The sequence below is a fragment of the Nicotiana sylvestris genome, chromosome 9 (genome assembly GCF_000393655.2).
Source record: "Nicotiana sylvestris chromosome 9, ASM39365v2, whole genome shotgun sequence".
Classification (NCBI taxonomy): domain Eukaryota; kingdom Viridiplantae; phylum Streptophyta; class Magnoliopsida; order Solanales; family Solanaceae; genus Nicotiana; species Nicotiana sylvestris.
In genome coordinates, this window is record NC_091065.1 from 84,618,154 (window position 1) to 84,645,023 (window position 26,870).

The window sequence follows — 26,870 nt, forward strand, 5'->3', positions numbered from 1 at the left end:
CTTAGTATCCTCAATGTGTGTACTGGAGATCTCTCAGTATCCCGAAGATCTCTTAGTATCCTCAAAATATATGCTGGGGATCTCTCGGTATCCCAAGGATCTCTTAGTATCCTCAATATACGTGCCGGGGATCTCTCTGTATCCTGCACTTCAGTCAAAATCAATATATGTGCAGGGGATCTCCCAGAATACAAATCCATAGTCCCAAAGTAAACAGGCAGGGGGTCTCCCGGGATACCGTCCTGTAGTCCCAAAGTAAACACACAGCAGCAACACAAATAATACTCAATTAAATTCAAATTTCATACCAAGGTAAAACAGGTATTTCTAACCTAGCATGCTACACATAATCTAAATAAGGTAGCTTGAATAAGTAAAGCAATTAAGTCAATTAGACATGCTTCCCTAAGATAACGGTAGGCTTAAATTTCAAGTAGTATAAACAGAAAAGGAAACACAATTAAAGTTACTTAATGAAAATAGGATTTTCAAAAATTAGCACAAGTACGCACTCATAACCTCACATACAAGGCATTTCAAATATCAACAATACCAAATCTTAAGGGCAGTTCCCCCACACAAGGTTAGGCAAGCCACTTACCTCGAACTGACTCAAAATCAACCTGAAACCATGTTGTAGCCACCAATATTCGACCCCAAATGGCCGAAATCTATTCAAGTCTATTGCATAATGTAAATATAACTTCAAGTAACTGATTCCACGAATTAATTCTAAGCTAATACACAAAATTAGGAAAAATGATAAAAACGCCCCCCGTGACTACATCTCGGAATCAGGTAAAAGTTACAGATTATGAACCCTCATTCACTCACGGGTCTAACCATACCAAAATTATCCTAATCCAATGTCAAATCCCCAATCAAAACTCAAAAATTAGGTCTAAGAACTTTTTCAAAATTTTTCCCAATTTCTCAGCCCAAATCTGAAACTAGATGATGAATTCACGTTTAGATTAATGGGTTATAGGCAATAAGGAGTTAATAATAATTACCCAATCGATATCTCTAAAAATCCCTCAAAATCTCGCTCAAATCCGAGCTCTCAAGCTCTAGTTTTGACAAAAATGGCTTAAACCTCGACTTTGAAATTTTATATTCTGCCCAGGTAATTCCTTATTCGCGAACACGGAAGGACCCTCGCGTTCACGAAGCACAACTTCACTTGGTCCAGTCTTCCTTCATTGCGAACGCGATGTCCCTTTCGCGAACGCGGTGACCATCTTCCCCCTCCTACGCGAACGCGAGACTATCTTCGAGAACGCGTAGGTATAAGACCTCACAGCCTTGCGAACGCGGGAACACCTCTACGAATGCGAAGCATTAAACTTTCACCAGCCTAGATTCTCTTCGCGAACGTGAGACCCCACTCGCGAACACGAAGAAGGAAACCATAACTGACCTGCTGCAATTTCTCTACAATTCTCTAAGTCCAAAAATGACCCATTGAGCATCCAAAATACACCCAAGGACCCCGGGACCTCAACCAAACATGCTAACCAATCCTAAAACATCATTGAAACTTGTTTCAACCTTTGGAACGCTCAAAACAACATCAAAACACCAATTCAACATCGGATTCAAGCCTAAGAACTCCAAAAACTCTCAAATTACGTTTTCGATCAAAAAGTCGATCAAACCACGTCCGAATGACCCAAAAATTTTCAAGCATGTCACATTCAACAATATGGATATACTCCAACTTCCAGAATCCCATTATGACCACGATATCAAAATCTCACTATTGAACCGGAAACTTCAAAATTTTAGCTTTCAGCATTTCAAGCCTAAATAAGCTACGGACCTCCAAAATACAATCTGAACATGCCCCTAAGCTCGAAATCACCCAACGGAGCTAACGGAACTGATAGAATTCCATTCAGAGGTCGTCTTCATATTGATAAGACTACGATCCAAATTCTAAAGCTTATGCTCTCTTTTAGGGACTAAGTGTCCCAAAACACTCCGAAACTCAAAATCAAACATCCTAACAAATCAAAATAGCAGAAAAAAATAAGAGGAAAGTATTTAATAGGGGATCGAGGCATAAATTCTTAAAATGACCTGTCGGGTCGTTACATCTTGGTCTTCAAACTCTGGATTTTACCCCCAATTGAAACTTGAAAGGGAGAGAAAATCAATTAAGGTTTGTGGGTAATTTTGGGAGGAAGTTTGCAGGGGTTTAGGTCTAGTTATTTGTGATATATAATGAGTTTTATATTGCAGGAGATAATCCCATAAATGGGCTCTTTGGCTTACCATAAATTGCCTCTTTTTAGGCTCTCATTTAACCAAGTAGGTGACACACCTACTTGTCACCTAGCAGACTGCGCAGTCTCGCAAAAATAAATATATCTCTCTACTCTGATGTCGTATTGATAAAACGTTTAATGCATTAGAAAATAGACTCATAGAAACTAAATTTGATTGGTGGAACACCCCATAAATCTAAGTATATTGGGAGAAAATTGCAGTTACATTTGGCCTAAGTTTCAACACATTTATGAACATAACTTGTGATGACCTTTTCCAACTTTTGTTCCACAACTCGCTTGACTTCAAATCATAACACACGTCTATCATACGACTAAAATAACTCATAACATAATCTCCTTATTATTTTAAACACCATATTCTCGCCCCAAAAGTACATGTTACAACATTCCCAACTTGTCGACTTTCGACGAAACTTATTTTCTTCAATTCATTTAGCTTTGAAGCCTTCAAACCCTCTTGGTACTTGGTATTCATCATCTTAAATATTTGTAACCTCCATTTTAACATGATTAACTTACTTTATGTACTTTCAAAGTTGATCTCATTTCTGAGCTTACATCAATTGACTTACGGATACTCTCACGTACGAAAACATGGGGTGTAACATCATTCCCCACTTTGGAACATTCGTCCTCGAAGGTTGATTGATGCACCTATTAGTCTCATAACCCATATCTCTTATGAATATTTTAATACTGTCCTTGCCATCTAGGCAACTGTTTTGTGTATAAATTCTATGACTAGGCCATTCCTCCCTTTAGTTCTCTTTCTCACACCACGACTTGTCGTCGAAATTCTTCAAATCTCATAGCTATTGTGACTTCTATCATGCAACCTGTATGTGCGCCTATGTGACTCTTCTCTCCTACTTCCCTCAGCTTTTAGCCAATCTCTAGGCATCACTTTATGAATATATATATATATAACTATGGCAAGTTGTCCCTCTAGGCATCTATAGGTATACTGAAGTCCTTCGCTTGGTACTTTATCGAACTTATGACTATTGTTATATCTTGTTTCATAGCCTTGTGTATCTATCCTTATGGCTTTACTACATTTAGATAGGTTATACTATACCATAACAATTACTTCGGTTTATTATTACCGAGGTTTTCTACCCAACTCCAGGTTACTCTCTCGCTGCTTATCCTATATGTATAAATCTAAGTCCTTTAGTGCTTCCTCATTACTATTCATCTTAAGAATAACAAACAAATCTCATCTCGTACTTTGGAACTTGTACCCATCTATTGTTGATTTACCTTAATGTTGATCTATAATTTATCATTGATCACTTGAAACCTCTTTTGTAATACATGTCGTTAGGGCTCAAGTTGCATCGGGGAACATCTGAAGTTATTTGCCTGATCCACCTAGGGATGATACAATACTTCATTAACTCTATTTTATAGCATTCCAACATGATTCACCTTATGGGGGTACTTTAATCCTGTACAATTCATGAAATCCCTTTTCTTTGAATCATCACCCAATCAAAGGTCTAAACGTCATCCCCTTATCTATCACAATTGCACCCTTATTCTACCATTAGGGCAGCGTTCCATCTTTTCTAAATTCTCCTAGTCTTAAACTCCTTTGAGTTCACTCATGCTATACCGAGATTTTTATAACTTTATGGAAATCATCTGCCCTCTTGTGTGATGGGTTTAATCCCGAGGACTTACCTATTCTCGTCACCTTCTCACTCACCTTTTCTTATCCTTACTCCTGTCTAGCTAAAACCTTGTTGCTCTACCATACTTTAGCTTGCGACCTACATATATTTATTTATACTATTGGCAACCTTCCTTTAACTTGCTAGAACCATAGATTTTCTTCTGTTATTCAGGAACCTCAAGCGAGACATCATATCGTCTTTAACTCTTCTTTACTCTCTTAACTAGTCTTCTCTGTATCTGGAAACCACAGGCTGGAAAATATACCACTGATGCCATTACTATCATTTATTAATACAGAATTACGACGCTTCCAGCCTTCTATCTGATATCTAGATTATTCGTAACCTTCTGTACTTGGGCATCTCGTACCTTCTTCACATGTACCTTACTCAGCTTTAAATCTTGCATCATATATTCTGTCTCTTTCATAACCTCTGTCACACCTCTTTTTTACACTACCCGAAGGTAGTACAAGGGGTTTTTTTCACTTTAAGTGACATTATTCGAAATGAGATTAATTATTCATTTTTATTCAGAGTCGCCACTTGGTATAGTTTATTTGGTGTCCCAAGTCACCAGTTTATTTTTAAATCCCAAATCAAGGAAATTCGACTTTTCTTTTGAAGTCTGCGAACCAGAAATTCTAAGTAAGGAATTCTGTTAACCTGAGGGAAGGTGTTAGGCACCCCCGAATTTCGTGGTTCTAGCACGGTCTCTTAAACTATTATAATTGGCCTGTTATCCTATTTTAATACATGTTTTAACCTACGGTGCTTTTTAACTTTAAAACCGCTTTTATTCGTTGTTTAGGAAGATTTCAACATTATACAAAACACGTCTTTGGATCACGCCACATGAAATGCACCCGCTATCTGTGACATATTTTATTTAATGTTGTCAGGATTTGGATTTGGGTCACATAAAATGTACACCCGAATTTAGGAAGGATATTCTTAAAATAGTGCGCCTAAAGCAGCTACGCACTTTCAAGTTTGCGAGGGCCATGGAAATTCAACTAAATGGCATGCCTCGATTTCTAAGGATAAAATAGTAATTAGGCGAGGGCCCTGAATTTTTGAGATTTTATTTGGCGTGGCGCACCTCAATTCCAATTTTTAAAGGAAATTCAAACTAAGCTTTAGAGGGCCACAAGCTATTTGTATTATCTAATATGTCTCACCTCCAATCTATTTAATGGACTTAACTGGTTGATTAAAGGACACATGAGCTTCCCGGGTCATTGTTTTTTAGAAATCAGATCTGATCGATTTATAACAAAGGATTTGGGCCAGCTAATAGAATGAGCATGGCCCGTCAAGAAGATACACATGTAGCAAGCAGTGCCATTTACTGCTACCGAAAGATTTCAAAGACTTGGGCCGCGTTGAGCCCAAGTATGACAGACGAGGAGACCTTAGCATCTGACCCTAGGTCAAATCCCTGCGAGCCCAACTCAATTCCATAATTGGAGTTAGGCCCCAAATGACCATTATGAATTCAAAACTCCCAAATGCAATTACTGATCTTCAACGATAGGGAACAAATAGACCATTAAACATTTGGACTATCGAAATACCTAATATTCAAACACCATTCAACTGAGTTTTCAAAATGTAATTACAAGTTCTTATTCACAAGCAATTTATCCACTAATTTGTATACTAACATGGATTTTCATATTCAGCATGCATATATCAACGTATTCCCTACATCTCTCCCCTTAAATCCTCAGTCCACATGTCTTCAAATTTAACGATTAATAGACCAAATGAGGAGAGACTTAATAAAGCATGTTTTATCTTAACATGCTAAATGCAAAATTCAGCCCTGGATTTGCTATAACAAACTCTAAGCTTAACTCATGCAAATCAAAAGAGTTAGATCTCCTAATTCCCTTTATTGATACAGAGCAAACTTCAGAGACAGTAATAAGAAGAGCTCATAAGGTGGAATCTAGCACTGATTTTAGAATCTGGCAACAAAATCATAAGGAAACCACATATACTAAGCTAACATAATCTAAATTTCAATTACAAACCACATGGTGATACATACATCAATCAAAATCTAGATATAGTATGCTGATCCTAAAACTGAAAGGAGAAAAGATGAATTTCATTAAAAACAGCACTACATTTCATTTTATTTTTCAAACCGGTGTTTGCATTACACATTAAGTGACATCCATAGGGCTGAAGAATACCTGGAATTCGCCAGAAAAGAAAAGAGATGAGAAGCAATAGATAGTAGCAGCAAAAGAATCCAACAACAAAAGGAAATCAGCACCAATTTTAAACCCAGAAAATGTTGTACAGCAGTTTAGAGACCAATTTCAACCAAACAAAGACCCAGCAAACTCTAAACCAGACTTGACCTCAAATCATTTTAACCCCAGCTAACCAGAAATTGCGTCAGAATCGGAAAAAAACTTCAGAAATCCAGAAGAAATCAATGGAACAGTATTTTCCTAAAGCTTTCTGCCGTTTCTAGATTTTTAGCTCTCTAATTCTCTAAAATCTGGCTTGAGCTTCAGGTAGCAATGCCTTTATAGGGAAGCTATTAGGGCAGGGTAAAAGGGATTCAGATTTGCACTTTAAACCTTTTGATATTTTTATTTTTGCTCAAATACCCTTAGTTTAAAACTCAGATTTTCATAATAGTCCCAAAGGCCAGCTTCTAGGAAACTTCCCAAGTTAGTTATATCAGATTCCCCAACTTAGATTTCCTAAATTAACCCCCAGACCCTCTGTTTTTAACCCTAAAACAAAACGGGTCATGGGTCAAATTGACCTAAGGTCCAATTTCAAAAGTTGGGCCTACCAACCCAGTTGAATCCCTTTGGGCTCCTGATTTTAGAACTTAATTCAAACAATAATCAAAATTCACGAATTAACGGATTGACCAAAATTTCAAAAGAGGAAACCAGAAAACCTTTAAGATGAAAACAAATCCAAAAGAAAAGGAAGATGAACTAATTAGTCTTGAATCATAAAGCCCAAAACCAAATAAACCAGATTTATTATTAATCTAAATATGCAACAGAATAATAATTAAAAACAAACACCTAACAAAGAAAAAGAAAAGAGGTAACAACAAAGAGATGAAGATGAACTTAAACTAAGAAGAATAAGAAGAATGCAAGAAAAGGAACTGAAAATACCTAAAATCGGACGGCCAAATCTTGAAATCATTCCTCGAGCTTTCGATTTTGACCGAAATGAGCTTTAATCATGTGTTCTCAAACAAAAACATATGAATAAAGCCAATTTCGACCTCAAATCTTCAATAGGCTCACTGATTTAGGTTTTGGGAATTTAAGGTTCGAACATCAAATTAAGATTCGAAGACTTCCAGACAGATTCGAGGGAAAAGAGTTGGAGATTTGGTATGAAGGGGTCATAGAGGTTCTATGGTGTTTGTTTGGGCCAGTTTAGGGGCGGCGCCGCCGGCTACAATGGCGGAGAAACTCAGGGAGGTGCTAAGGTTTAGCTCGGTCTCTGAAGAAAAGAGAAATGAGGAGTGAAAGAGACGAGCTGGGAGGGGGGGTCAGGCGGTTCGGATAGTTATATACTGTCAAGCACCCTAGATCTCGACCGTCTGATCAAGAAAATTGATGGTTGGGATTGGGGATCAAAAACGAGGTCGTTTTAGTCACTGATGGGATTTGGACCGGGTATTTCATGGGTTTTGGGCAAATTTTGGCCGGGTAGAGGGAGTTTAAACTCTTGGGCTGGGGGAATTGAATTAAAAGAGCCCAAAATCATGTTCTTTATTTCCTTTTTCCTTTTATTTTAAATTTCAAATCTTTTCTTTTTTTCAAATTAAAGATAAAACCTAATTTAATTCCTAACCCAAATTGTACTACCCAATTAGGTAATTACTAAAAATAATGTTTACAACAAATTAATTAATTACCAAATTAAAGAAAGACTACAAAATTCGAAGCTAAAATGCAAAAATGAGCTATTTTTTGTGATTTTTCCATTTTTATAAAACAAACTAATTTACTAATTAATCTAAAAATATAAAATTAAATCCTAAATGCAAATGCAATGTATATTTTTTATGAATTAACTAAAATTAAACATGCACGCAAAGAATGCAAATAATTAGAAAAATTCTACAATAATTCCTAAAATAACAAACAATTAAAAGAAAAAAATCTAATTTTGGAATTCTGTAAGAGTAATTCATGTGAGGCAAAAATCACATGCTCACAACTGCCCCTCTTTGCTCGAAAATACGAAGGGTTTTCGGGCAAAGATAGAATGAGCAATTATGAGGGATTTTTGCCTATCTGAAACTCCATGAGAAGCATTTTTGAAAAGAATCTGACCGAACCTTGCTTCAAAGGTTGCCTACATATACTTGGCTGTAAAGAAAACAGGTCAGTGTAGTTCTGGAGATTTTGGTAGTTGGGACTATTGGGAAGCTGTGATTTCACTATTGTTGCTGCTACTACTGCTTACCGAAATCCTTATTACACCAAAAAATAGAAAATGAAAAACTAAATTAGCTAAGCCTATCAACTATGAGTAACAAGATTCCTATCTATAAATCTCTTGAAGCTTGATCTTGAGTCTTAGATGGTTCTTGTTGTGGACTCCGATCTGAATCTTGATGATCGTCAGCTGTAGGTATTGGTTCTTTCTTCAGCTTTGGATCAAGGCGGGACATGCGAAGCTTGTGACTTCGATCATATCTTGAGCAGCCCGCATCCTTCTCCGTTTCAACCTTTGAGTTCACTTCTTTATTTTTTGTTCTTTTTCTTCTTTTCTTTGTTCTGGATTGAGACTCATTCTTTTGGTCATCTCGAACCCTGTGCCTCGAGGTAAAACCTGCTCAAACACCAAAACAAACAGACGAACGAAATTTTCTGCAGCAGTTTACACTAGAAATATTTCGTGAGTTATTTGTAACTAACTTTTTTTTTGGAAAGCGATAACATAAGCATTGTGTACCTTCAGGAGGAAGAGATTAGGGAATGGAGCCCTATATCTAAAAAAATCTCAACTCAAGGATTGGAGCCCTAATATTGGTAAAAAGGCGACTAGGGAATGGGGCCCTATGTCTAAAAATCTCAACTCAGGGATTGGAGCCCTAATGTTGGCAAAAGGCGACTTGAGAATGGAGGCCCTATGTCTAAAATTCTCAAGTCAGGGATTGGAGCCCTAATGTTGGTAAAAAGGCGACTAGGGAATGCGGGCTCTATGTCTAAAAATCTCAACTTAGGGATTGGAGCCCTAATGTTGGCCAAAAAGGCGACTAGGTAATGGAGGCCCTATGTCTAAAATCTCAACTTAGGGATTGGAGCCCTAATGTTGGCAAAAGGCGACTAGGGAATGAAGGCCCTATGTCTAAAAAATCTCAACTTAGGGATTAGAGCATTAATGTTGGCAAAAGACGACTAGGGAATGGATGTCCTATGTCTAAAAATCTCAACCCAGGGATTGGAGCCCTAATGTTGGCAAAGAAAGGCGACTAGGGAATGGAGGCCCTATGTCTAAGATCTCAACTCAGGGATTGGAGCCCTAATGTTGGTAAAGAAAAGTGACTAGGGAATGGAGGCCCTATGTCTAAAATCTCAACTTAGGGATGGAGCCCTAATGTTGGCCAAAAAGGCGACTAGAGAATGGAGGCCCTATGTATAAAAAATCTCAACTTAGGGATGGAGCCCTAATGTTGTCCAAAAAGGCGACTAGGGAATGGAGGCCCTATTTCTGAAAACCTCAACTTAGGGATTGGAGCCTTAATGTTGGCAAAAGCGACTAGGGAATTGAGGCCCTATGTCTAAAAAAATCTCAATCAGGGATTGGAGCCCCAATGTTGGCAAAAGCGACTAGGGAATGGATGCCCTATATCTAAAATCTCAATTCAGGGATTGGAGCTCTAATGTTGGCAAAAGAGACTAGGGAATGGGGGCCCAATGTCTAAAATCTCAACTTAGGGATTGGAGCCTTAATGTTGGCAAAAAGCGTAAAAGATTGAGATTGGGGATTCTGAACTATCATTTTGTTTGGATTTTCTTCTTTTTCTTCTCTTATTTTTCATTTTCCTTTTTCATTTCATTTTATTTCAATAAAATGAGGGAAAGAATTTTCGAGGAAAACCTCCCTTTTGGGTTGATTGTTACTGCGAAGCTGTTTCTAGCTTTTGCGCAGCTTTTCTTTCGGTTGCACCTGCTTTTGCACGGTTGCCTTGGGCTGCACCTGTTTCAATTTTAAACAAAGAACAATTGTTAGTTTGAAACGGTGGTTGGTTTTGTGGCCTTGATTGTCTCGATCACTCGATCTCGGCCTGAACCATTGTTGAGAACCTCTGCTGCTTGGTGGTTTTCTGAAGATTGATCTATCTTTCAAACCGAGGGACTCAACTTTTAAGATTTCATGACGGCTTACCCACGTGGGGCTTCGACCCTTTCTCTTTATTCTACCTTTAGGCTTTTGCCTTTGGCTTTCTTTTCCTTTTCAACAACTTTGATTTCAGAGCATCTGCCATCATGGCCAGTCGGGATCGACTTGATGCACCCGCTAAGGCTGGGTACTTTTCTTTAGCTTTAGGTGGAACCCTGTAAAGCGAATCTTGCCACCTTTTCTTTGTATTAGTTTTAGAAACAGAGTTAGACCGAAAGGGATTCAAGGAAAAGTAAACAAAGGATAAGAAAATGAGTTTAAGGAGAAGTGTCCCTTTCGGGGAGGAAGAACGGACTTATCTGGGGTGCATGCAGACTTCAATATACATGACATGATTCTTGGATTGGATGACCAATCTGCACAACTATCCTAACTTCTCATAAACCCATTGCAACCCGTGTTTCAAAATCGAGGAACCTTGCCACGACTCTTTCAATACCAACAGTGGTGAGGGGTTTTTTCTTTTTGATCAACGGCGCCCTTTGCGGGTTTTCGCCAATCGACCTCTCTCATTTCTCTTCTTACTATCGCCTTATAGTGCTCTTTTACGAGTTTTCACGAACAAGACTCTCTCATTTTCAATTTCTCTGCTCACTATCGTCTTACGGTGCCCATAGGTTTTCACCAATAAGACTCTCTCATTTTATTTCTCTCATCTTGATCGCATCGAATCCAAAAAACTACGTTCTTTATTTTTGAAAACCTTTCACCGATTGATCGGAAGGACTTTGAACAAGGTTTGGGTAAAAAGAATCTGGAAAGAATTACAACTTTGGAACCGTTCCGGTGGGCTCATTGCCGAACCATTATAACATCTGCCCCAGTTTCACTTTTGGGGGAAATTAAATTTTTATTTTGGTGTGACTGAACCCCAGAGAGAGGCTGCCTACGTATCATTTCGGAATCTAGTCGAACGTATTTCAGGGAAACATTTTGTTTCTGTTGTTGTTTTTTTTAGAGTTCAAAAAAGGGTAATGAAAGAAAAGTAACTGGCTCAAAGGGTTAGTAAAAGGATTGGAGTGTTTGGGGTAGCGAGAATAAAAGCCTTTGTCATCCCAATCGGATAGTGCTATTGCTGCAGAAGGACTAGAGATAGTACCTTTTGACCGCATCTGCATTCACAGCTACCTCGGGGTCGTTTCCTTCGATATCTCCCAGATATAATGCTCCTCTTGGTAATATCTTTCAGATAATGTATGGGCCATTCCAGTTAGGAGCAAATTTCCCTTTTGCTTCCTGCTGATGAGGAAGAATACGCCTTAAAACAAGTTGTCCCACTTCAAAATTTCAGGGCCGTACTTTCTTGTTGTAGGCACGGGCCATTTTTTGTTGGTACAACTGCCCATGGCAGACTGCAGCCATTCGCTTTTTCATCAATCAGGGTTAACTATTCCAAACGGGCTTTGACCCACTCACTGTCCTCAATTTCAGCTTCAACTATGATCTAGAGAGAAGGGATTTCAACTTCCGCGGGTATTACAGCTTTAGTGCCATAAACCAAAAGGTACGGGGTTGCTCCGACTGACGTGCGCACAGTTGTGCGATACCCCAACAATGCAAAAGGCAACTTTTCATGCCACTGCTTGGAACTTTGAATCATCTTTCTCAAAATCTTCTTGATGTTCTTGTTTGCTGCTTCGACTGCACCATTGGCTTTAGGCCGATAAGGCGTAGAGTTCCGATGCGTTATCTTGAATTGTTCGCATATCTCCCCCATCAAATGACTATTCAATTTTGCAGCATTGTCTGTGATAATAGTTGCAGGAATGCCAAAAGGGTAGATAAGATTGGAGTGCACGAAATCTACCACAGCTTTCTTGGTGAGAGATTTGAGAGTGATTGCTTCAACCCATTTCGTGAAATAGTCGATGGCGACAATATGAATTTGTGCCCATTTGAGGTTTTTGGCTCGATTGGCCCAATGACGTCCATGACCCAAGCAATAAATAGCCAAGGCGCTGACATGGGATGCAGTTCTGTGGGAGGTGGATTAATCAAATCACTGTGCACCTGACACTGATGACATTTCCGAACAAAACTGAAGTAGTCTTTTTCCATGGTCATCCAATAACAACACGCTCGAAGGATTTTCTTTGCCAAAACATACCCGTTCATGTAGGGTCCATACACTCCTGCGTGCACTTCGTACATGATTCTTCCGGCTTCTTCGGTGTCAACACATCTTAACAAGTTGAGGTCCGGGGTCCTTTTGTAAAAGACATCACCACTCAGAAAGAAACCACTTGCATGTCGTCTAATGGTTCTCTTTTGGTCTACACTGCTTGCTCGGGGTATTCTTTGGTTTTCAAAAATCTTTTGATGTCATGATACCATGGCTGAATATTTGGTTCTGCCTCAGTCGTATTACAGTAGCCATGCCTTTCCCTGATTTGGATTTCCAAGGGATCAATGTGGGCATTGCCTGGGTATGGCAGCATCGAGGCCAAAGTAGCAAGCACATCAGCCAATTCGTTATGGCAACGAGGGATGTACCTGAACTCTATTAACTTGAATAGCTTGCCAAGATCTTCCACATGTTGCCTATAAGGAATAAGCTTGACATCTCGGGTTTCCCATTCTCCTTGAGCTTGTCGGGTAATCAGATCCGAGTCTCCCATGATTAACAACTCTTCGACATATTGGTCGATTCCCATATTCATGCCCATAATGCAGGCTTTATACTCAGCGGTGTTGTTTGTGCAGAAAAACTGAAGCCTAGCTGTGGCTGGATAATGCTGACCAGTGGGTGAGATCAAGATTTCCCCAATTCCAACACCCTTTGCGTTTACTACTCCATCGAAGAACATTTTCCAAGCATTGGTGTCTTCGGATATTGCCTCAACTGAATTTACCTCTTCATCCGGGAAGTAAGTGTTCAAAGGTTGGTATTCATCATCGACCAGATTTTCAGCCAAATGACCTGCTAATGCCTGGGCTTTCATTGCAATGCGAGTGACATAGACTATGTCAAATTCCGTGAGCAGGATCTACCACTTCGCAAACATCCCAGTGGGCATTGGCTTCTGGAATATGTATTTTAAAGGATCCAACCTGGTTATGAGGTAAGTGGTGTAGGCTTGCAAATAATGCCTCAGCTTCTGAGCGACCCAAGTTAAAGCGCAGAAAGTTCTTTCCAATAAAGTGTACTTGGCTTCATAATTGGTAAACTTCTTGCTCAGATAGTAAATGGCCTGCTATTTCTTTCCAGTCACATCATGTTGCCCGAGGACACAGCTGAAAGAATTTTCCAAGACTATCAGATACAAGAACAGAGGCCTCCCTGGCTCAGGTGGGACCAATACTGGTGGATTCGACAGATATTCTTTGATTTTATCAAAAGTCCCTTGGAACTCGTTTGTCCATTTTATTGCCGCATCTTTGTTCAGCAATTTGAATATGGGTTCACACGTGGATGTCAACTGAGCAATGAATCGGCTGATGTAGTTCAATCTTCCCATCAAACTCATAACATCTTTCTTGGTTCTTGGAGGAGGCAAATCTCGAATAGACTTTATCTTTGTAGGGTCCAATTCGATGCCCCTCCGACTGACTACGAATCCCTAAGAGTTTGCCGGATGGTACCCCAAATGCACATTTGGCTGGGTTCAACTTCAAATCATATTTGCGCAACTGCTCAAAGAATTTTCACAAGTCACGAACGTGGTTGTCCTGGGTTTTGGATTTGATGATTAATTCGTCCACATACACTCTATCTCTTGGTGCATCATATCATGAAAAATGGCAGTCATGTACCTCATGTAGGTTGCCCCGGCGTTCTTCAGACTAAATGGCTTGACTCTGTAACAGTATGTACCCCAGGGTGTGGTAAAAGCTGTCTTTTCTGCATCTTCTTCATCCATCAACACCTGGCAATATCCTACGTAACAATTCACGAAGGACTGTATCTCATGTTTGGCACAGTTATCAACAAGGATGTGAATGTTTGGCAAAGGGAAATTATCTTTGGGGCTTGCTTTGTTTAAATCTCTGTAATCCATACACACTCGGGATTTTCCGTCTTTCTTTGGCACTGGGACTTCATTGGCCAACCATGTAGTGTACCAAACCATCCGGATCACCCCTTCTTTCAACCGCTTTGTGACCTCTTCTTTGATCTTGTCACTGATATCAGTTTTAAACTTTCTTTGCTTTTGCTGGACAGGGGGACAATCGGGGTATGTTGGCAACTTATGAACCACCAAATCAACATTCAGTCCTGGCATGTCATCATATGACCAAGAAAACATATCTTTGAATTCAAACAAGAGTTGGATTAATGCATCCCGGGTTTTCTCATCTGCGTGAATGCTTATATTGGTTTCCCTGACTTCTTCAAGACTACCCAAATTAACCGGCTCAGTATCATTTAAGTTCGGCTTAGGTTTATTCTCAAATTGTTCCAGTTCTCAATTTATTTCCTTAAAAGCCTCTTCTTCATCGTATTCCAGTTCTTGATTCATTATTTCACAGTTAGACAGCGTGTTTGGATCTGGGCATGAAGTCTGCAAGCATGTCATATTTTTTAAAGCAGCATTATTAGAACTAAAAGAAGAAATAAAAGAGAAAAATAACCAAATCAGAAAGAATAAAGAAAGATGGACGATGAAATATTGATTTCATTTCATTGAATTTAAAGATAACAGGGTTTACATTAAAAGATAGGAAACTAAAGAAAATATCCGAGTTACACCGTGGAATAACTCGTGATGCAGCAAAATTGGCAGGACATGTCTACCGGGACTCCCGCTTGATTGGGAATGGTGTAGCCTTCCAATTCTGTAATTTGGAATTAAGTCCAACATACAACACCTCAGTAGTGCTTGAGCCTTCCCCTGGTTGAACTATGTGGGATTCATACAGTATCTTCCTCCTGGCCCTACAAATTTCTTCAATTTCTCCGGCCGTAAAGGCCTTATCTTCCTCTTCCTCATTGTATTTTGGCTTGACAAATGTTCTGTGCAGATGCGGCACCGGCTGAGGCAAGACCCAACCATCATTCTTTCTATCATCTGCCCATCTTACATCAGTTGGAGTAGGTCGGAAGCCTACCCCAAAGAACTTTTCACTGGCGGTCAGAGTAATAGGTTTAGCTATTCCTTGCAATGATTTCCCAAGCCCTTTCCCAGGTTTGTTGTCGTGCCTGATCATTTCTTTGGCCAGCATGATTGATGCATTAGAAAGGAAGGGTTGAGGACAAAGTTTTCCTTCTTCGTACTGATCAGCGACCGCGATTTCAAAGGCCTGATAGACTATATGCTCACTCCCCTCTCTTTCTTCAAGACACGGGACTGGTGGGTCCTGATAAATTGATTGCTCATCTTCCCCGTGGACCACAATCTCTTGATCCTCGTGCTCGAACTTCACCATCTGGTGAAGAGTATAGGGTACATCCCCCGCTGCATGGATCCACGGCCTCCCCAAAAGAAAGGTGTAGGATGTGTCCATGTCCAAAACCTGGAAGGTTACTTCAAAGTCTACTGAGTCGATGGTCAGAATCAGATCAATCTCTCCAATTGTGTCCATTTTGATACCATCGAAGGCACGTACACAGACATTGTTGGGTTGGATTTTTTCGGTACCAATTTCCATACGCTGTAAAGTTAAGAGTGGGCAAATTTCTACCCCGGAGCCTCCGTCCAACATAACCCTTCGCATTTGACTGTCGTGCAAGGCTTTGTTGTGTGTGGCCCCTTCTGGGGGCAAGTCATTTTTGCTGAAAGAGATCTGGTTGATTGCGAAAAATCTTTCGGCCATTCTATCCAATTGCTCTACAGAAGTCTCAACAGGCACATATGCTTCGTTAAGGGACTTGATCAATACCTTTTGATGTTCGGTGGAGTTCATCAACAGAGATAATAAGGAGACTTGTGCGGGAAATTTTCGAAGCTGGTTGATCACCTCATAATCCGCCATTTTCATCTTTTGAAAGAAGGCCTCCGCTTCTTCGGCACTCACGGGCTTCTTAGATGGGAAGTGCTTTCTAATGGCATTGTTCACCTCTTCCAAATTGAAATACTTTTCAGCCGGGTTATTTTCTTAAACTTCTCCCGAGATTTCTTTGCCTTTGTAAGTCACCACTGATTTGTTGTAGTTCCAGGGCACAGCGGTAGGATCTGTCATAGGCTTTTGTGGTGCGCGGCCAATAACCACGGGCTCACTCAGCCTTGGTGGATTAATTGGCCCCCGCATCACATAAACTCCCTTGGGCACATACATTTGGGTTATCTTATTCAGCTCGAATCTCCTGGGAGGACTCCAAGTCATCTGTTTTTCTTTGCGGCCTCGAGGGACATAGAGAACAACATCTTTGGGAGGCGTTGCCCAAGTTTAAATTTCACTTTCTTCTCTGACTTTGAAGGGGTGGTTTTGTTCTTTTTCTCCCCTTTGTCTTGCTTCGGGGCAGCCTTTGGTTTCTTTTCTACATCAACGATGGCAATTATGGCCTTCAACGCTGGGTCAAATTCCTTGCTCTCACAAATCATTCTAATTACCGGCCCGTTGTTGTGGGCCGGCAGTGGGTTGTTAGTCATATTGGGAATATCTTTATCTCTTAGCACTATCTTCCTTTGTTCTATCAAGTTCTCCATGGGTCTCTTCAGAGTCCAGCAATCATCTGTGTCGTGCCCTTCTACCCCTGAGTGATTGGCGCATCGGGTACCGGCTCTAGGTGATGTTGGGTTTTGCCTAGTTTGAGGAACAGGCTGTAGCAGACCTATTTGCACAAGCTTTGGTAACAGGCTGGAGTAGGGTTCGCCAATTGGTGTATAATTTGGCCTCTTGGTTGGTTCATGAGGGTGGAAATTGTTTTTTAGTGGCCGGGGGTTATAGTGGTTTTGGTAAAGAAGGCTGGTTTCTAGAAAATGGAGCTTGGTTCCGGCTAGCTTGTTGTTGTGACCGGACATAAGGTTGATCATTCATGACCGTGTATGACTGAGGAGCATAGGCTACGTCTTGGTGGGGGTAATAGTGTTGCGGGGTCCTTTCTGAGAAAGGGATCTTGGAGTATGGTGTTTTCTTGCACCTGACGCTGCCATGGATGTTTCTTCCTTTTTCTTGCCCTTCGCTTCTCCTCCAGACCAACCCTGAATGGCTTGGGAGGTAGCTCTGATGGCGGATTGGCTCAAGATTCACCCTATTTTCAACCCGTTTCAACCATTTCGCCAATTTTGATGGCTTCGGCGAACAGCTTACCCATTGCGGACATCATGTTTTGAAAATAATCAGCCTCTTGGTCTTGGAGGAAGACCGTGACCATTTCAATCTCGTCCATTGGAGGCTTTACCCTGGAGGCTTGCTCACGCCATTTGACAGCGTACTCTCGGAAGCTTTACGAGGACTTTTTCTTTAGATTTGTCAATGAGTTCCTATCCGGGGCAATATTAATGTTGTACTAAAATTGCCTGACGAAGTCCTGAGCAAGGTCATCCCAGATATGCCAACGGGATATATCGTGATCCATATACCATTCAGACGTGATTCCGTCCAAACTCTCTCCAAAGTAGGCCATGAGGAGCTCCTCTATTCCGCCCGCTCCCTGCAACTGGTTGCAATATCTTTTGAGGTGGGCAATGGGATCTTCGTGCCCGTCATATTTCTCAAACTTCGAGGTTTTAAATCCCAATGGTAGATGCACGTGAGGGAACATACATAAGTCGGCATAGGACTCTGCTCCACTCAAACCCTGTATGTTTTTGAGACTCTGCTCCATGCTTCTCATCTTTCTCGTAATATCCTGTTGCTCAGGGGTTTTGGTGGCTTTCCCTTGCCCTGCGGTGAACTCATACTGGGGTGGTTGGGAGTAAGTATAGGTGGGAAAATATGTAGGTTCCACTGGGAAAGATGGTGTTTGGAAGGTGAAGGATGATGGGTCAATGCTGGGCCTGGGCAGTGTAGGCTGTGCCGTAGCCGAGCAAGGTGGAGCAGTGAAGATATTCGAAGCTGCACCTGGGGGCGAGCCTCAAAAGGTGTTCCCGCAAAGTTGGCGGAAATAGTAGGGTATCCTAGTGGGTATTTGGATAGTTTATGGGGATGTTGGAGGTCCCAATTTTCCTGGGAAAAAGCTTGAGAAATCCAGGGATTGCACTTGGTGGTTCTCTTCCTTTTGCCCAGGCATCCCACATTTCCATCATATGGAGACGCAGTAACCTGTTTTCCTCAGCAGCTGCCAATTCTGAAGTTGGGATGCACGAGATCAGACTCTCATCCGCAATAGGAACTGTTGGAAGATTCATTTCGGAAGACATTTCAATGCTTCCCTTCGACCTCGTGAAGTACGGATGCAAAGCTAGACTACCACAAAATCAACCACCTTTCTATAAAACCTGGACTTAACAGTAGACAGCAAACCGATCAGTTTGAAGCAAATAACACATAGGTAATCACACGTTGGGGTGTGATGTACCTATACAGTCAAATGTGTTTCTATGTGTTTCGCAATGGTTGCATGTTTCATCCCGGCTTTACTTATTTTCCTCGATTTTCTCTCTTTTTTTTTACTTCCCAATCTTCCACTTTTTTTCTTTTTTCTCGCTCTCTTTTCTCATTTTCCTTTGATTTTTCTTCGGCTCTCTTTTCTTCCTTTTTGGGTTTTTCTTCTGGATCTTTCTTTTTCACATCCCTCTCTTATTGGGGTTATTTACAAAATCATGATCAGATTCGATGAGGATTGCCTACGTATCACGACGCCGCGTGAATCAGATCATTATGTAGTTCAAGAAAATAAATGCGAAAATAAAGAAAAATGATTTTTTTGGGAATTTTCGATTTTCATTAATAAAAACTCCTAAACTTTCTATTATAAAAGACTTCAAACTACTCATTTTCTTGGAAAAACTATGAACAAACTCAAAATAAACCAAAATACATACTCGATAAGTGAAAATTCAGGAATACATTGAGGCTCCGATTCCTGGGGCCTGTGGGACATCATTAGGTCTCGCCATGGGCCTATATGCGAGATCCCCTTGAAGCCGCTCCAAATCACTCATTATCTGGCAGACAAATGTCATCACTGCAGCGAAGAAAGTGGTTTGTTTCATGTCCTCACATGCTTGGCATTTCATGACAATGTAGTCAGCAATGGCTCTAACCCTCTCTCGGATTCTATCCTTTTCCTGAAGTAGACGCCCGACCTGCTGATTCCTGGCTTCTAATACCTGAGTGTCGTGATGGTTTTGATTTTGCAATTGTTGCATTTCTTCCTCCATCTGAGCCATCAAAGCATAACAATGTTCCCTATCAGCTTTAAAGTCCTTGACCTGCTTGGCTGCCTCATTCTCAAGGGTAGTTAACTTTCTCTTCAGATTGGTGATTGTCCCTTCATATTTTCTTTTCTTTTGATGCACAAACTGTGCCCGCCCTTTTGCGTTCTTTGCCAATTGGGCCCGGACTTTTGCTAGACTGGCTTGAGACTTTTCTAGGTCATCTTGAAACTCAAGTGCTTTCTTTCTTAGACTACTTATAAGCCTTTCATCCGCTCGGCTTCTTTCCGGGTTTCTAGCAGCTATTCTCATTTTCTGGATTTGAGCTTTGAGAGATTCGTTTTCTTGAGTTAGCTTTTTCTTTTCCCCTTCATCTGCGGCAGCCTGGATACTGTTGCCAAACTTGAGGTCCCTGATTTGTCCCTCTAATTTACTTATTTTGGCCCTGTATCTTTCTTCTTTTGCCAATCAGCCCCACTTCTCTTGCGAGTCGTTGGTGAATTATTGAACATGAGCTCTCTTAGCAGGTCTCTCAGGAATCTGGAACCTTTTACCGAACCAAATAATGTACTTAGGGTCTACTTCACCTCTAGCTAGATCCCGCACCATAGTCTTAGGTTCAAAAAATCTACATTCATTCCACACTTGGCGAACTCTTCCTTCCGGAAATACGGCCTTTCGGCCCAATTCGACGACATGTCCACTCAAAGCTTTATCATGGGGGACGGTTTGAAATCTGCGGAATTGATGCAAAACCCTATGAGGAGCATATGGCTGGATGCCCATCAGGAGAAGATAACATACTTCGGCTGACATGTACACAACTTCGGTGACAGGGATCCATCCGAACGCCCATTCAATTTTATCAGAAGTTAAAGAGCTCAAACGTGCCAACCAAGCCTCGGTACCCTTGAGAAATCCAACACCCACCACTCGACTTTCAAATTCTTCGATGCAGTTCAAACCGGTCATGCTATAATTCATATACCCGGCCTGGTGGCAGAGATGTTCCTATATCCATAATTGTAGTAATAAGTTGCAACCTTGGAAGAACTTTCCTCCTTCTCGATAGATGGTCAAAGCTCGGTAAATTTCAGACAAAATCAAGGGAACCAAAGTGCCACTAGCTTTCTTGATTACGACGTCAGCCATTCCCACTAGGCCCAGTTCTATGTTGCGGTCTTTTCGTGGACAGATTATAACTCTCAAGAACTGAAAAGTGCATGACCCTTTAGATAAATTCTTATCCTGGATATCCCGGCTAATACTCAACATAACCAGAAACTTGTAGGGAGATATCGGCCTTGGTGACACCAGATACTGACTTCTAAGATTTCCATTAAGGCCGGCGTAACCCGCAATTTCTTCTAGTATGGGTGTGAGTTCAAAATCAGAAAAGCGAAACACATTTCGAATCGGATCCCAAAAAGGTATCAAGGCTTCAATTATGTCCAATCTTAGCTTGATGTTCAACAGTCCGACAAGACCACCCAATACTTTAATCACAGTTCCTCTACTGCCATTTCCCAAATCATTCCACCACATATGAAGTTGTAAGGGAATTTCCTCAAGAGCTGCTAAGGGTTCATTTTCGTTTGTGCTCATCCTGCACATTTATTAGGGTGATTTAATAACTCATTTTGACTCAAGAAAAGATTAACACTCTTTTTTTTAAAAAAGTTTTCATTCCAAAAACAAAAATTCGGCTTTGCAAATACGACCTTTTAGCACTGCGGGGAAGAAGATTTTAAGGCTGTACTCGACAACCGGTCAAAAATTTGAAAAAGAGACCACAAGCGGCTGTTCTTGCAAAAACAGCCTTCCAGCGCCTTTTTGAGGACATTCGGCTGTCATAGACAAGAATGGCATCACCTTACTTATTCACAGTAAAAACAATAATATTTTTGTTCTTTTTGGGCTATTTTTGCAAAAGGGGAAGTTGGACCCAGTGAGGGTTGCCTACGTATCCCACATCCGGTGAGAATCAAACTGGCGTAGTTCAGGAAAATTTATCGAAAAATAAAACCAACTTTTTTTGAAAACAAGATTTTCTTTTCCTCTCTCTTTTTTTTCTTCAAAATTTCGGCAGTGTTTCAGTACCTTTTGGACATTGGTTTTTTTTGTTTTTTCAAAACAGGCAATTATCTCTCTTAGCCCTCACATTGACTTTTCTTTTTCCCAACTTCTCTCCTATTATTCATAAGCCGGTCAACATGCAAATCCGAAGCAAATAAATGCACAAGTAGCAAGTAGGATGCATCAGGATGGTCTTTTCATTTCGGGTACACCTGTCCTAGACAGACCCAACCCTTGTGTTGAGTCTCCTAAGTCAAATGCACGTGATGCAAACAAATATTCCTACTAGGGATCCGGCATGAGGCTTTGTTATACTAGGTTTAAAACCTGGGTTTATTGTTCTATACTTAGCTTACCCGAGCGAACAACTCGAGCCGAGGGGGGGCAGCGTACCGGGAATACAAAAGCTTCACCGGCTTTGCAACTTGTCCGAACCTCGTTCTAAAATGGGATAAGACTCTAGACAAGAAGAGAAGTCACACGAAGTGCACCCTTCTCCATGATTTAGAAGACTCAGAGAGAGGAAGGGTTTCGTAGCAGTTTATATACAATTCACAAAATATCAAAGCAGTAAAAGCATTTAGAACATTAGGCTCAAACATGTAGGAAAATCAGATCAAAGGTAAAGCCAATCATAACAGCTATTCTAAGCTCGAATTCTTGAACCTTGAACCAGAGATTCTGGGTTCGATCCCCAGCATAGTCGCCAGAGCTGTCACACCTCCTTTTTACACTACCCGCAGGTAGTACAAGGGAGTTTTTCCACTTTAAGTAACATTATTCGAAATGGGATTAATTATTCATTTTTATTCAGAGTCGCCACTTGGGATAGTTTATTTGGTGTCCCAAGTCACCGGTTTATTTTTAAATCCCAAATCGAGGAAATTCGACTTTCCTTTTGAAGTCTGCGAACCAGAAATTCTAAGTAAGGAATTCTGTTAACCCGAGGGAAGGTGTTAGGCACCCCCGGATTCCGTAGTTCTAGCACAATCGCTTAAACTATTATAATTTGCCTGTTATCCGATTTTAATACATGTTTTAACCTATGGTGCATTTTTAACTTTAAAACCGCTTTTATCCGTTGTTTAGGAAGATTTCAGCGTTATACAAAACACGTCTTTGGATCATGCCACATAAAATGCATTCGCGATCAACGACATATTTTATTTAGCATTGTCAGGATTTGGATTTGGGTCACATGAAATACACATGTTTAGGAAGGATATTCTTAAAATAGCGCGCCTAAAGCAGCTACGCACTTTCAAGTTTGCGAGGGCCATGGAAATTCAACTAAATGGCATGCCTCAATTTCTAATAATAAAATAGTAATTAAGCGAGGCCCTGCATTTTTGAGATTTTATTTGGCGTGGCACACCTCAATTCCAATTTTTAAAGGAAATTCAAACTAAGCTTTAGAGGGCCACAAACTATTTGTATTATCTAATATGGCTCACCTCCAATCTATTTAATGGACTTAACTGGTTGATTAAAGGACACAGGAGCTTCCCGGGTCATTATTTTTTAGAAATCAGATCTGATCGATTTATAACAAAGGATTTAGGCTAGCCAATAAAATGAGCTTGGCCCGACAAGAAGATACGCATGTAGCAAGCACTGCCATTTCCTGCTGCCGAATGATTTCAGAGCCTTGGGCCCGCATTGAGCCCAAGTCTGACAGACGAGGAGACCTTAGCATCTGACCCTAGGTCGAATCCCTGCGAGCCCAACTCAATTCCATAATTGGAGTCAGACCCCAAATGACCATTATGAATTCAAAACTCCCAAATGCAATTACTGATCTTCAATGATAGGGAACAAATAGACTATTAAACACTTGGACTATCGAAATACCTAATATTCAAACACCATTCAGCATGCATATATCAACATATTCCCTACATCTTTCACCTTAAATCCTCAGTCCACATGTCTTCAAATTTAACTATTAATAGACCAAATGAGGAGAGACTTAATAAAGCATATTTTATCTTAACATGCTAAATGCAGAATTCAGCCCTGGATTATTTGCTATAACAAACTCTAAGCTTAACTCATGCAACTCAAAAGAGTTAGATCTCCTAATTCCCTTTATTGATACAGACCAAACATCAGAGACAGAAATAAGAAGAGCTCATAAGGTGGAATCTAGCACTGATTTTAGAATCTGGCAACAAAATCATAAGGAAAGCACATATACTAAGCTAACATAATCTGGATTTCAATTACAAACCACATGGTGATACATACATCAATCAAAATCTAGATATAGTATGCTGATCCTAAAACTGAAAGGAGAAAAGATGAATTTCAATAAAAATAGCACTGCATTTCATCTAATTTTTCAAATCGGTATTTGCATTACACATTAAGTGACATCCATAGGGCTGAAGAATACCTGGAATTTGCCATAAAAGAAAAGAGATGAGGATTAATAGATAGCAGCAGCAACAGAATCCAGCAACAAAAGAAAATCAACACCAATTTTAAACCCAGAAAATGTTGTACAACAGTTTAGAGACCAATTTCAACAAAACAAAGACCCAGGAAACTCTAAACCAGACTTGACCTCATACTATTTTAACCCCAGCTAACCAGAAATTTTGTCAGAGTCGGAAAAAAACTTCAAAAATCCAGAAGAAATCAATGGAACAGTATTTTTCTAAAGCTTTCCGCCGTTTCTAGATTTTTAGCTCTCTAATTCTCTAAAATTTGTCTTGAGTTTCAAGTAGAAATGCCTTTATAGGCAAGTTATTAGGGCAGCGTAAAAGGGATTCAGATTTGCACTTTAAACCTTTTGATATTTTTATTTTTGCTCAAATACCCTTAGTTTAAAACTCAGATTTTCAGAATAGTCCCAAAGGTCAGCTTCTAGGAAACTTCCCAAGTTAGTTACATCAGATTCCCCAACTTAGATTTCCTAAATTAACCCCCAGACCCTCTGGTTTTAACCCTAAAACAAAACGGGTCATGGGTCAAATTGACCTAAGGTCCAATTTCAAAAGTTGGGCCTGCCAACCCGGTTGAATCCCTTTGGGCTCCTGATTCAGAACTTATTTCAAACAATAATCAAAATTCACGAATTAACGGATTGACCAAAATTTCAAAAGAGGAAACCAGAAAACCTTTAAGATGAAAACAAATCCAAAAGAAAAAGGAAGATGAACTAATTAGTCTTGAATCATAAAGCCCAAAACCAAATAAACCAGATTTATTATTAATCTAAATATGCAACAGAATAATAATTAAAAACAAACCCCGAACAAAGAAAAAGAAAAGAGGGAACAACAAAGAGATAAAGATAAACTTAAACTAAGAAGAGTAAAAAGAATGAAAGAAAAGGAACTGAAAATACCTAAAATCGGACGGCCAAATCTTGAAATCATTCCTCGAGCTTTCGATTTTGACTGAAATGAGCTTTAATCATGTGTTCTCAAATGAAAACACATGAATAAAGCCAATTTCTTCCTCAAATCTTCAATAGGCTCACTGATTTAGGTTTTGGAAATTTATGGTTCGAACTTCAAATTAAGATTCGAAGACTTCCGGACAGATTCGAGGGAAAAGAGTTAGAGATTTGGTATGAGGGGGTCATAGAGGTTCTATGGTGTTAGTTTGGGTCGGTTTAAGGGCGCCGGCTACAATGGCGGAGAAACTCAGGGCGGCGCTAGGGTTTAGCTCGGTCTCTCAAGAAAAGGAAAATGAGGAGTGAAAGAGACGAGTTTGGGGGGTCAGGCGGTTCGGACAGTTATATACTGTCAAGCACCCTAGTTCTCGACCGTTTGATCAAGAAAATCGATGGTTGGGATTGGATCAAAAACGAGGTTGTTTTAGTCACTGATGGGATTTGGACAGGGTATTGCGTGGGTTTTGGGCCGATTTTGGTCGGGTAGAGGGAGTTTAAACTCATAGGCAGGGGGAATTGAATTAAAAGAGCCCAAAATCATGTTCTTTATTTCCTTTTTCCTTTTCTTTCAAATTTCTTTTCAATTTCAAATCTTTTCTTTTTTTTCAAATTAAAGATAAAACCTAATTTAATTCCTAACCCAAATTATACTACCCAATTAGGTTAATTACTAAAAATAATGTTTACAACAAATTAATTAATTACCAAATTAAATAAAGACTACAAAATTTGAAGCTAAAATGCAAAAATGAGTTATTATTTTTATGATTTTTCCATTTTTGTAAAATAAACTAATTTACTAATTAATATAAAAATGTAAAATTAAATCTTAAATGCAAATGCAATGTATATTTTTTTTTATATTTTTTATGAATTAACTAATATTAAACATGCACACAAAGAATGCAAATAATTATAAAAATTCTACAATAATTCCTAAAATAACAAACAATTAAAAGAAAAAAAATCAAAATTTTGAATTCTGTAAGAGTAATTCATGTGAGGAAAAAATCACGTGCTTACAACCTCCCTTCCACATAGGTGGAATTCACATCCACAACTTGATGCTCTACTATAATACTTGCACCTCTAGTGCATACACGATCCGGTGGGAGCTTCATATTGACTTTTTATGTGGCTGCTACACTCCTACCTGGCTTTATCGTAAAGCCGTTATAGAATATGGGTATAGTACTATCTATTTTTGTACCTCTGATATTTAGAGTGATTCTACAATGTTCTGAATCACGATTTCTATACTCATGTGGGTCTAATAATCAGACTCCTAATTCATTTAGCTGATGTAAATCTTTAGTTTCCTCTTCTATATCAGCATTTAAGTAGGCTTACTTTATCTTCTGATCTGCAACTTAGGGTATTAGTTATTACTTTATCCCCTCGTGGACGCTATGGAATATCCACGATACAACATTCTAGGAATTCAAGCCTTTGTCTATAATGTGGACTCAATTCTTTCTTTTAACTTATACTGGAGTATCATGTAGCTGTATCATTGACAACGTATATGCTGCATGGATAACACTAAAAAATCTTAAGCATGTTCATAATGTAACTAACTCCGGGTCATAGATCGAACAATTCTTTTCGTGCCTTCTCAGCTTTCGTTAAAAGTAAGCAATTACTTTTCTTGGTCGTTCTGCCACTTGTTGCATGAATACTTGGCTTATCTTAGTGCCCACATATATTGGAACTTTGTGCAAATCATATGATCTCGAATATTACTTTGGATTTTTACTTCTTGTTCCTTAGTTACGATAGGTGCCACTTTCTTATGGCATGCATA

The 26,870-nt window shown here is 39.8% G+C and overlaps 1 protein-coding gene across 1 annotated transcript; it reads right to left on the bottom strand.

The window, feature by feature from the left end:
* Positions 1-12,660: 12,660 nt before the first annotated feature.
* Positions 12,661-13,329, bottom strand: LOC138877862 (uncharacterized). The gene has a single exon (XM_070157507.1). It carries the CDS (start codon positions 13,327-13,329, stop codon positions 12,661-12,663), a length of 669 nt encoding a protein of 222 aa, XP_070013608.1.
* Between the last annotated feature and the right edge of the window lie 13,541 nt (positions 13,330-26,870).

Bases quoted from the DNA above. Each gene is read 5' to 3' on its own strand.
- LOC138877862 (XM_070157507.1), bottom strand. From the start codon at position 13,329: ATGAAAGCCCAGGCATTAGCAGGTCATTTGGCTGAAAATCTGGTCGAT.